Source organism: Lissotriton vulgaris, chromosome 9 (assembly GCF_964263255.1).
Source record: "Lissotriton vulgaris chromosome 9, aLisVul1.2, whole genome shotgun sequence".
Taxonomy (NCBI): Eukaryota; Metazoa; Chordata; class Amphibia; order Caudata; family Salamandridae; genus Lissotriton; species Lissotriton vulgaris.
Genome location: NC_141697.1, coordinates 439783447 through 439796485, shown reverse-complemented (window position 1 = coordinate 439796485; position 13039 = coordinate 439783447). Strand labels below are relative to the sequence as shown.

The 13039-nt window shown below is 50.3% G+C and overlaps 1 protein-coding gene across 1 annotated transcript in view; it reads right to left on the bottom strand.

Moving 5' to 3' along the window:
* LOC147690254 (60 kDa lysophospholipase-like) overlaps nucleotides 1-13039 on the bottom strand; it is a 363203-nt gene that overhangs the window by 266252 nt on the left and 83912 nt on the right. Inside the window, exon 4 of the mRNA XM_086937891.1 lies at nucleotides 12170-12295. Within this exon, the coding sequence (XP_086794017.1) occupies nucleotides 12170-12295 (126 nt within the window). The remainder of the gene's footprint in view (nucleotides 1-12169; nucleotides 12296-13039) is intronic.

Sequence of the window (13039 nt, the reverse complement as noted above, 5' to 3'; positions counted from 1 at the left end):
AGGATCTGCAGACTGGCCGACGGAGTTGCAGTGCCTGCAAATGCAGGGGAGTGACTTTCACTCAATGGGAGATTACTTCCGGTGTCTTTGATGCTTCACAGGCCTTGGAAGGTTCCTGTACAATGCACAGGCACAGACAATGAAGCAGACTGGAAGGGAGACGAAGTCAAGCCCAAACGAAGTCCAGAGTGCCCAGACGATAGAAGTGCAGTGGTGTCTGATCTGAATCTTATCCCAAGACAAATCGAGGGACCTACACCCTTTAAGTCAAGTACCACAGGGAAAGGATTGGGAAGATTCAGGGGACCCTCCCAGGGGAGGGTCTGAATGGGTGGGTTCGGGGGGACGGGAGGGGTGGCTAACTCCATGTCCTTTGTCCAGTTTTGCGCCAGAGTGGGAGACAACGGCTCCCAGAACTGGTTTGAGCTGGACTATGCACTGGAACACCAAGTGTTCCCCTCAAGCAGACTTTCTGGTGCTGGCAAACGCGCCCACCCGGTCTCAATACACTAAATCCTGTCTGGGAGGTGGTCACACCTCCCTGTGACAGGATGCCTATTGTTCCACCTTCCTCTGCTCGAGCTTGGCTCAGCAGCAGGAGGGCAGAAATGTTTCTTTGCTTGGCAGCAACCATTTTGTGCTGTACTGGTCTAGGAGACTGGTACCAGTAACACTGAGAGCCTAACGGAGGGCTCTTCCAGTGCTGGGAATCATACCTCCCACACTGTTTACGGTATGGAGATATGATTCCAACATGTTTGATACCAAACATGATAGGATTCGTTGCAGCCGTTTTCGGCATGGTCATCGCGTAATTACAGGGTTCCCCTCTATATAGTATATGGGTGCTTCACTGACAACCCGGGAGAATGGACTCCAAAGGCTGCAAGGGGTGTCCTGCTCCTGCAGGGGCACCCTCACACTTAGAACCAAGCACCCTGCCTCCAGTATTGCAAAGGCCTGCTTTAGGGGGGACTTACAGGTTTTAAGTGCAGTGCTCCTTGATATAGTAAACCTATATCTTAAGTAAGTGGTGCAAGCACCAAGTTACACAGGCTGCAATGGCAGGCCTGTAGAACCATTTTGAATGGTCTCCCATAGGTGGCATAATGCATGCTTCAGCCCATGAGAGACCTCTGGGTTACTTATGCCCTGGATACCTTAGTAACGTATACTAGGGACTGATAAGGGTACCCCAGTATCCAATCTGGAGTGTTCCTAAGTACTCAACAGAACACTTTAAGGAGAAAGCAGATATGCTAGTGTCATGATTAGCAGGATTCCAGTCAGACTAGTCAAAATACAGCTTAGCACCAGTCTAAAAGTGGGGGAACCATAGAAGTAGATCCTACTTTCCTACATCTTGTCATTGGCCATGGTTTTACTGTGTACTCTTGAGCCCCAAAAGTTGTATGCATGTCTGGCTTTGTATAGTTTTCAAACTCAATAAAACTTTTGGGAACAAAATAAAGGGCACGTCACCTACACAAGTCTTCTTTACAGACGACAGCCAGCAAGAGTCACGGTCAGCAGGGTGTTACCTCTTCCCAGTTTGGCAGGGCTTTTCGCACTTGCAACTGAACCGCTTGCAAGGAAAACATGTTTAGATGGGCAAGTGACATCTTTATATGCACTCCAAATCTAGAGACAAAAGATCTCTATGTGCTGATGACGTCCTCTTTTAAGTTACTGCTGACACGGGGGGCGGAGCTTGCCGGCGTCGTGCCGAACCACAGGCCCGGCGGCACCGGAAGCGGCGAACTTTCACCCCCGCCACCGAGAGCAGGACAGCATGCGAACACAGCGGTGAGTGCCGGACGCCGCGGGGGTGAAGTAGTGTGGCTCACTGGTTAGAGGCGGCAGACCCGAGAGCAGAGGACGGCCCGGGACCAGGGTTCGATTCCCGGCGCGGCAGGTTTCTGGACCAGGGTCAGCGGACTCGATAATTCTCTCGCCTCGGTGCCCACTCTGATCAGCGATCACACTCGGCAACTCTGGGCATTAGCTTGCCTCATCTTCACTAACGGCCCCACCAGACCGCCGGGGATGCCTGGTCTCACCCTGGAGATACCCATTAAGGGACCATCTCTCAGGGAAGCCAGGAAGGGTTTCGCAGTGGTCGAAGCGCCTTGGGACCCTACGGGTAAGTAGTGCGCTATATAAATGCCTATACATTACATACATTACACCCGGCACGGAAAGACACTCGGAAAGGCCATTGAGGCCCAAAAGTGGACGCTGGGAGTACTTGGCCTATACGCAACTGGAGGGTGGTCGGACACGTGGCTGAGCTGCGAGACAGAGGCCAGACTTGTTGCTGAGCGGTTGGGGGTCTGCGGGGATCCCTAGTGCCGGTTGTGGACTAATCACGCCTCTGGGAGCTGGAAAGAGGCCCTTGACTGCACGGAGCACCCCCACTGTGTGGCCAGGGAGTGGGACTTGCTGGGAACTACGTATACACCAAATGGACTTTGGCATCCCATAATAGCTGCTCATCCCCCTCTCCATGACGTGGCAGCCTACCTCTCCCAGCAGTTGGCACATCCTGTGGGATTAATACTGAGGGAGCTGCGAAGCGACGACTGCAGTGGGCTTAAGGTAAACCGGAGGCCAGCAGACAAGACGGACGGCGCGCCATTTTGGACCATTCTTGCATCTTCCCTCCCCTTTTAGACGAGGAGACAGACTGCTGCGCTGTGTGTGCCCTGCATGGTGGGTCGGGAAGAGTGACCAACCAAGCTACACAGCGCCTACTGCAGCGGTTTCGCTGAAGAGCTGCCCGTAATAGCCCTGCGGCTCCGCATCCGCGGCAGCCCAGCCGCGACGGCCACTCCCGCTTGATGAGTGCAGCTACCACGTCGAGGGAAGAGCAGGAGATACTAGGTGCCCGCACGGGAGCTGTGTCACGAAGGCCACTGAGACCACCTCTCCACCAGATCTGTTCCGCGCAAGGAGCCGCTGAGGGTCAGCAACACTGCAAGATGGGGAAAGGCGACAAAACGCAATCCAAACTGCCCTTCGAGCAACGGCGCAACAAGGCCCCGGATGCTGGGGACCAGGACAATGGACACCCCACGGTGACGCAGGACAGTTCGTTCTACTCCGGAATAAAGGAATTACTGGTTAATATGGAGAAGGGCCTCCAAGACAGCATGGCGTCGATAGGCACGAAGATCGGCGCACTCACATACCGCATGGACAGGATTTCGGAAAGGGTAGACAAACATGCGGAGCGCCTCGACATGTCTGAGAGGCGGATCACAGAAGTGGAAGAGGGGCAAATGGAACTTGACAAAGATCGCAAGCACATGGCAAAGCTCCTGCAAGTGATCCAAGACAAGTCGGAGGATTTGGAAGCTCGCTCCCGGAGATCCAACGTGCGTATCACGGGGGTCCCAGAGACGACCCAGACGGGTAAGATGGAGCTCTTGTCGAGAAGCTACTCACCACCTTGCTAGGGGGCGACATATTCTCCAACATGTTTATAGTCGAAAGAGCACACCGCTCGCTGGGCCGGAAGCCGCCTCCGGGAGCCTCCCCGAGGCCCATAATAGCGAAGCTTCTGAACTACCGGGATAGGGATGCAGCGCCACGAGTCGCCAGGGAGAAAGGACAACTACAGTATGAGGGTTCAAACATCTCCCTGTACCCGGATTTCACCGCCAAAGTGCAGGAGGAGCAGCGACATTTTGCACCGTATAAACAGCAGCTGCGTGATCTAGGTCTGGACTATGCAATGCTGTATCCAGCGAAACTGAGGATAAACCGACGCGGTCACTCTCACATCTTTACGAATCCTAAAGATCTTCAAAAGGCGCTGAAATCCTGGACCAAAGAACAACGGAACAGCCCTAGGGAACATGCGAATGAACAGGACCCCTCCAGCGGGTTAGAGGAGCAAGAATGACTGCTCCGTTTCTACTGATCTGCCTGAGCTTTGGTGGCCTGCGGGACATCGCGGAGAAACGCCAAGCAGGGGGCGCAGATCGTTTGGCGACCGGAGGTTGCGGACTGCCTTGGAGTGATCTGAGAGTTCTTCCCGCGCAACCACGGACCCTGCGACATGGCGAGAATGTTCCAAGTCAATGTTCCACACTTTCTATATTAGACTTTTTGGCCTGTTGCATCTGTCGACTTGTGGACTTTGGGATGTTACTTCTTAATGTGGTTCTATTTGACTAGAGGGCTTTTGGGGGTTGGGTGGTGGGGGCGTTTTGCACCGGCAGAGACTGGTGAGTATCTTACACAGACAGCCGTACATGTGGAGCCGTTGAAGGTTACGAAATGGGTGAAGAGGCGGTGAGCCGGAAGGTAGACACTGTCTTGAAACAAATGCTACCTGTTCTAATTTTGGCGACCTCCGCCCTAGCGCTGATAGCACAACAGGTTCCAGTTGGGTCCTATGGGGGCCTTTTGGGGGGTTGGGTTGGGGTGGGGGCATGCAGTTTGGGTCAAGTTGGGGATGGTCTGCTGTGGGAGGGGGGGGCTGTGAAGCTTTGGTTGTTCTGTTTTGTTCCACTGTGTCTTGCCTCACGATATGCAAAGTGCCTGCTTCGAACACTTGATTGCCTGCAATATGGCCTGTCCTACATATTCGGTTAAGTCAATGCAAACAGCGCAATGTCCTTATGGCTGAAATAGGTGGTGGGCGGGCTGATGGGCGGCCTGCACTGATACACGCCCTCACGTGGAATGTAAGGGGACTTAATGACCACAGGAAGCTCAGGAAGGTATTGTGTTATCTCAGGCGCCACAATATCGATATTGCGCTCTTGCAGGAAACGCACCTCCCATTATCGAGTACTATGCTGCACACTAGGGGATTGGCGGGGCACATAGCGGTGGCTGGGTTCACCTCACACGCTCGAGGGGTCCTCACCTGGGTAAACCCAGAATCGGGCATCTCGATACAGACAGTGGGGGTCGACACGGAGGGACAGTACGTCATAGCGTCCTGTAAGGGGCGGGGGATGGACTTGCTGGTGGTTAACACATATGGCCCCAACTATGACTCCCCTGATTTCTTTGATGCCCTAGCCAATGAGATAGCCAGACACGTGAATCCACATATACTCTGGGGTGGGGAATTTAATCTGACACTAAACCAAGACAGACAGGTCATCGGGACCCCCCCCCGTCGGCCCTCAGCAGCTGCGCAATCGCTCACGGCAAAGCTAGTGATGATGGATATAACTGATGCATGGAGGTACAGGAATGAGGGGAGGGGCGGTTTTACACACTACTCCGCATTCCATGACATACACACCAGAATAGATTATTGGTTCATCACAGCAGGAATCAATAGAGCCATTCGACATTGTAAGGTGCTCCCGCGCACCCTTTCTGACCACTCCCCTGTCTTGTTAACTTTAGACACCCCAGTGAAGGGATTCGCACCGTTTACATGGCGCTTCCCACCATACTCCCTGTTGGACCCGCTCTTCCGCGGCGAGCTGGCGGAGGCGATTGATGTGTTCTTCGAGAAAAATGTGGGGTCTGTGGAGGACTTCCAAACAATTTGGGATGCGTTCAAAGTTTATATTAGAGGCATAGCGATGTCCAAGCACTCCAGTGTCCTAAAGACTATTAGGGCCACCCTTGCAGACCTTGAGCTCCGATTGCAAGCGCTTGAGGCACGAACTCGCTCTAGCCCTGATGACGCCACAGAGGATGACATTAAGAGTCTCCTGAATATCACGAAGCTGCGGACAGGGAAGTACAACACCTAGGTAAATACGCCACGGCCCGCACCTATGGCGAGGGAGAGAGACCGGGCTCTGTTCTGGCCAATGTTGTTAAAGGCCAACGGAGAAAGGCGCTAATCTCAGACTTACTAAATTCGGATGGAGAAAGGGTGACAGATGAGGCGGAAATTGCAGCGACCTTCAGAGATTATTATGCGGAGCTATGTTCTTCCAGGAGCGGCGTCATGTCGGCCGACATTCTGGACTATCTAGACCACATACAACTCCCGTTCCTCCCAAACTCCGACAGGGAGTTTGATGTGCCCTATTCAGATTGACGAAATCAGAGACGCGCTAGCCTCCATGAGATCGGGCAGTGCGCCAGGCATCAATGGGCTGTCAGTCGAATTCTATAAAGCATTCCAGGAACAACTGCTGCCGCACATACATACCCTCCTGGAGGACATATGCGTGCAAGGCACCATGCCCAGCTCCATGAGAGAGGCGATGTTAGTCACCATTCTGAAGCCGGGTAAACCACATGACGACTGTAGCTCATACCGCCCATAATCGCTCCTCAACGTCGACACCAAGCTCTATGCCAAGGTACTGGCGAATAGGCTTGCGCTGCTGGCCTCTGACTTAGTGGCCCCAGAGCAGGCGGCATTTATCCCATACAGAAACCTGACTTACAACATACGAACGGTGCTGGGTACCATACAACACGTGAAACAGGATACACCAGCGGTAGCGCTTTTCTTAGACATGGAGAAGGCATTCGATTCCGTCGAATGGCCATTCCTTCTTCAAGTGTTACGCCTTATGGGACTTGGCGAACCCTTCATCCAAATGATAGGAGCGCTGTATGACGGCCCCTCGGCTAGGGTCCGTTTGGGCAATACGGTCTCCCGCCCCCTATTCATAGGGCGGGGCACCCGTCAGGGATGCCCATTATCCCCTTTACTGTATGCACTCGCCGCCGAGCCTCTCGCTTGTGCACTCAGGGAGTACCACAGCCACGAGGGGGTTCGGTTCCCCACGTACAAAATTGTCGTATCTATGTATGCGGACAACACGTTGCTGTATGCCCACGACCCCGCTGCTACGCTTCCCCCCCTCCTGAGGGAGGTGGTTCGGTTTGGTGCACTATCGGGGCTCAAGGTTAACTGGGCGAAATCGGTAGTGCTGCCACTCACTCCGGCGACCACGCGAGTGGAGACGGAGTACCCTGTCCAGTGGACGGAAGACCCGATTAGATACTTGGGGATCCAGATACACACGGACCCAGACCAACTGCTAGGACAGAACTATGGGAAGGCGGTCAGTAAGCTAGAGGACGATATAGAGGTATGGTGCAAACTCCCCCTCACACTGCTTGGCCGCATTGCCATAATGAAGATGATAGTGCTGCCGAGATTTCTGTTCCTCTTTAGCGCACTGCAGATTGTGCTCTCTAAGACCTTCTTTCACCGCTTGAACAGCCTGTTGCTAAAACTAGCATGGGCAGGGAAGCAACCGAGAGTCAAGTGGACAACGCTTACCCTCCTGTACAACATGGGGGGTCTGGCGGCGCCGGACCTCGAGTTGTACTACAGGGTAGCCCAGGCGTCGCACTTGCACACTTAGGTACACGGCGACCGGCAAATCCCGCATGTTGGGATGGAACGACTATTCGCCCATCCAATACCGCTCCCGGCGACGATCTGCCAACCGCAGGACCGTCGGGCAGGGACGCTGGACTCCATCTCCTGTACTAACCACGCCTGGCACTCACTACTGTTCCGACAGGGGGGGGGTGATTTATTCACCGGAGATGCCGATAGAATGGATGCGCTGGCTCCCGCCCATGGTGGACAAAGCGGTCACGCAGGGGCTAACAAACTTGGGGCTGTGCAAGGCAGGCGACCTGTTCCTGGACGGCACTGCCAAAACCTGGGACCAAACGAGGAGGGATGGAGTTGAGCCACCGCTGCTCCAAAGATTCCACTTCCATAGAACTCGGAGCGCCCTCTCGGAATTTTTGGGCCCGGACATGGCGGAGCCTCCGGAAGTCCCAGAACTAACGTACACAATCACACACAAAGATCCCAAGAAGCTGTTGACCAACCTCTACAGCATAGCTAGATCGCATGGGGAGCGCAGACCCTCGAAAGCCCGGCTGGACTGGCAGAGAGATTTAGGAACGACACTGGACGGCGCGACGTGGCGTTACTGCTGTGAAGACACGAAACGTATTTCCCTAAATGGGAAACATCGGCTCATACACTTTAAATTCCTCCAAAGGGTGTATTACACCCCGGCACAGCTTCACAGATACGGGCTGCGACCGGAGGCTCACTGCGAGCGCTGCCGGGCGGCTGACGCAGACTTCCTACACCTCTCGTGGGCATGCCCGGGCATACAGAGGTTCTGGCGAGATATATTTACCGAGATGAGCAAAATACTGGAGGTGGACTTGGACATAGACCCGGGGTTAGCACTCATAGGTAACTCAAAGGGGCTACCGGGGGCGATACGCCGACTCGCAGACATGGGGATGCTAATGGCCAGGAGAGTAGTGGCACAGTGCTGGGTGCGAGGCCCTCTACCGACTAAGGCCAGATGGGCCCGGGACATGCTGTACTGTAGCACACAGACAGAGACATACAGTGAACTGTTACTTCCGAAAAGCCGCCCGAAAAACTTCTGGGCCCTCTACAAAACCTACCTGCAGGGGCAGCAGGCTGAAAACGCATGTTCGACGGACAGCGGCCCACACGGGGTGGCGGCAGGCGGGTCAGGGTGAACCAGCAGGGGTAGGGACAAGGGGGCAGCGGGGTCGGACGGGGTGCGAGGTATTCCAGCGGGGGGTGCACTAAGGGGACCACACACCATAAGGAGATGCCTCTGGATATCACACTAAAAGTTAGACGAGGACCGGGATCTTCATTGGGGTCCTTCTACAATTGTCCACACTTATTCCAGCAGACACGGGGTCTGGGGGTAGGACAGATATGGGAGGACACGGGCAATGGGCCACGGAGCGGGGAACTGTTGTGAGGCAATGAGCGAGGGTACGGGGGGTAGTGCAATAAGGGAGTTATTGGGTTGATTTAGGGGGAGAAAAAGTTGAAAACGCACATGAATATTAGAGGCCGCCGGCACTTCTGATCAATACTAGATTATGAGAACACGAAATCTACACTGCGCCGCCGGACCCCCGGGTTGTCGGCCACCAGGCTGTGTACTGTATGAAGTGGAGTTGAATGTAATACCTGTGACGCGGCCGGCCCGGGGGGGGTTGTAGGCCAGAAGCTGGGTAACCTGAAACTACCTCTATGTGCAATAAAAAAAAAAAAGTTGCTGCGGACACAAATGCACAAAGTACAGCAGATAGTACACGAATTCAGAACATTTCCGGTCTCAAGGTAGAGTAGGCCAAGTCTAGCATTTTGATGGTCAAACAATTTGTGGACGTGACAGAAAGGGGATTCCCGCTCTTCCACTGAAATGGCTTCACGTGGCTTCAAACCAAAGTCTGGGCAGATCACGTCTAACACAGGAAAAATATTATTACAAAGGAATGCCCAGCCAGTTTCAATAACAGGGAGAGTGGCTCTAGATAGAATGATGGCCCTACAGTACTTGTTCTATGGTGAGAACTCAAATATATGCACCCTAATCCTAACATGGTTTGTCCGAATAATACAGTACCGTTTTCCTTTGTTCTCTCAATTCCAATAATAGACTAAACAAAAAAAATGTTGGCCCTACCGAAGAATTGATGCATCTATAGAACTTTCCCATAAGATTCCTTAAGTGCATCACCTTCCTACCAGGGGCATTTCCAAGGACAAATAAAACACATAGGATACAATGACAAGTGCTAAAAATCAAACATTTGATGGGGTTGGGCATGCTGGACTTCTCCATATTACAGTGTCCCATATCTAAAACTCAACAGTATGCAAGTCATCTAATCTGATCCAGCCCACATAACAGAGCTGTTGGTTCTGGAAAACAAGTCACCCATTCACTTCTTATACAGCGGAATGCCCCCACAGACATCCCTCCAGCAACGGGGGTGGCTCTCCGAGTAAGGGGTGATGCACGAACCCAAAGGCAGCTAGGTGCGCCTCTCCCTCAGGTGGCTGCTACATCAGGAATTAAAGGTTGGGACAGATGTTGAAATCTTCACAATAGCAGCAGCAGTGGTTTGAAAATCAGCAGAAGCAATTGTTTTGTTACCTACGCCTTCGTCATGCCCTCTGGCCATATCTTGCCAATGCAGATACAATACCAGACTTTAACCCCTCTGGGCAGTAGTTCTCAATTCATTTACTTTTGAAGACACCCCGTGCCCCTACACATAAAGAAAAAAATCACTGCTGGAAGCCGGAGAACACTTGGGCTAAGCAATTTCTAGGATTAGAAACTCAAAACAATATAAAAAAAATACAGTAACAAGTAACTCTGGTGTAATCCAGACACAGTTACTTTTCCCCCGAAAAAGCTGTTGAGAGATCTGTACTGGGGATGGGCCGTCTCTAAAAGACATGCTTCACTGACAGACGGCTCATTGACGGCACCCTTTGTGTTGGTGAAGGATGTCTGTCACCTTTAAGACTACTGGAATGTCATTACTAGGCCTCTGGATCGCAAGCTATTCCATCAGCTTAGGGTTGGGACACTACCGCTCAGGGGTCTAACAAAGTCTTGGGCCAACAGTGGTAATGGATGCTGCCCATTGTGTACACAGTCGGAAGAAACAGTTTACCACTTTCTCTTCGTCTGCCCTGTGTACCATGCTCTTAGACATAAGTGGTTACGCCCAGTCTGTAGGACATTGGGTACACTTTCGACAAAAACAGCTAGCAGAATTCTAAAGACCGACACCTCATTATTGGTGGTAATTGGGGTTGCTAAATTTATTTGTTGGGCCTGGATCCTGCGGTTAAGGTTGATTAATTCCTTATTAACTGCACCCTAATATGCCAGATTGGGGACATGTTTGACGTACCAAGGAACGATATGCTGTATTATAAATGTTTTTTTATACAGGTTTTTTTTACTATAAATGAAGTCTTGTATATTGTGATTTAATGCTATTTTTAGTTTGTTCTTAATGCATATTAATTTATTGTTTTAACCATAGTACACAATCTTAATCATATCTGCGATTTGTACTGTAGGGTAATGTACCCACTCCAACTGGTCGTTTTTATGGGATGAATTGTTTTTATGGTTGATTTGTTTAGTATGTCTTTTATGATGAAATATCGAATAAAGACTTGACCTTGACCCTTGACCTTACAGTAAGAAGTATGCATCTAATAATACACGAATTACAACATATTATATTCACAGCCATAAACAATACAAAAATCAGAATTTTAATGGGAAGTTTAAGCTTTTTAATATTGACCCAGAGGAAGCAATATGACACTGGACGCAAAACTCACCACATCAAGAATAACTTGGGCAGTCGGACCAAGGAAGGATTTTCTGGGAGGGTCAGGAAGAAAATCTCCAAAATGCACAGATCAATAGAGAAACATTCACCAGACACCTTTCCCAGGTTAAGACCTCCATAAAGGACGCTGACTGGCAACAGACCTTTAAGGCACTCTGGCAAGTGCCATATCGGAAAGACATCGGCACATTTAATTCAAATATTTATACCAAATCTACTACACGAGGCAACAACTAAATAGAATATAGAGAATCCTCTGGGAGGTTAAACAAAAGAGGAAACTACCCTTGAAAAGGTCTGGAATTGCTGAAACGTCAGGATCATTTCGATGGCAGAGCAACAGGTGCTTGCCTAAGTTTTTGATCATCTTATAACTCAACCCTCACATTACTTTGTTGAATATTCTGGAACAGCTGGGCATTAATAGGTATGCGAAAACCGGTTAGGCCATAGGACTTGAAAAAAGTGACACTGCACAATGTTGAGAACAAGAACCCCCCCCCCCCCCCCCCCCCAGCCCCCCTCCCACTCAGGCCAAATGGAAGACTCATTTAGAGACCGAAGGCTTAAATATTAAAACTATAAAGAAACAAATACCGCTAAATATAGGACTACAGACATGTTTGTGTCAGTATCTCACAGAATATCTACAACCGTGACTTGAACTCTGCATGTGCCCTATGGGTTTGAATGAATTTGCTTCCAAATTTAAAATGTTTTATTATAAAATGCACATACAATACAAAAGGAGGTTAGTTGTCAGTCAAATATCATATTTATGTTGCACTACATTCAATTAGTGGACCAACAAGAGACGGCAAAAACAGTTGTTTTTTCAGATTGTGTACATAACGTCGGTAGGGCAGATGTGATTTACACTTGGAAAACGAACCTGGTGAGACGAAAATATGACGTAGTGCACCACACACAACATAGAAAAGCAAAAAATATCACGAAAACCAAAAACGATTAGCAAGACGCACACAGCTGGCGCGTTTCATAAAAGCGGAGTAAAACTGCGCAGACATCTTACCTGAGAGCCGGTTAGCACAATAGTTTTACCGAGGTTCTCACACATAAAGGACAGGGCTGACGCTGTGTAGGCCATCGTGTCGGTACCATGTAACACCACAAAGCCATCATACTGTTCATAGTTTTTCTGAGGATAAGAAGAAGTTGTTAAAATAAAACATTTTTCCCTAGCTAATACAGTACTCATATTCCCCAACATTTTTCCAGCCCTAATGGCATTACCACCCATTAGCACAGAATCGTTAGTAGAGCCAACCTTGGCAAGCTGATGAAATGGTTAAATTTTCTTACTTTGCAAGCCCTTGCCACTAAACTAAAACTGAAAAAATCATGCTGCCATCTAAACGTGGTGGCCATATGCTTGCAAAAAAAACAAAGAAAAAAAACGTTAAAGAAATAACCAATTCGAACAATTTTAAATGACCAGTATGGGTGCTTCTCTGAAGGCAAGTGTACTTAGTAGAGCTAGAGAAACACTTACAGTGGTTTTATCAAATCATTTTCATTGGCGCAAAGAAAAGGTACTCTTGTCTGTGAAGACTCCTTGCTCCATGCTACAGGCAGTGGTAGGCAGAAGCAAAACGTAAATGACAGTTGAGCCCCTCTGCGTTTATATGGGTTTGTATGTATGTCTGAATTGATTTTTTTTAAAGATTACAGGAGGCAGGCGAATGAGCTAAAGCAGCCTCCTGGCCACAACCAATCCCACCTCGCCCCAAAAAAATAGCAAAATGAAGGCAAAGCCATTCAACAGCTACCTATATGGGTTAGAGGTAGGTTTAGGTTATGGAACCTACATTTCAATGGTGGGAACAACCAAATCAGGCGCGGGACAGGTAGCCTTAGCAGTAAAACTTTGCACCTTCTAGCA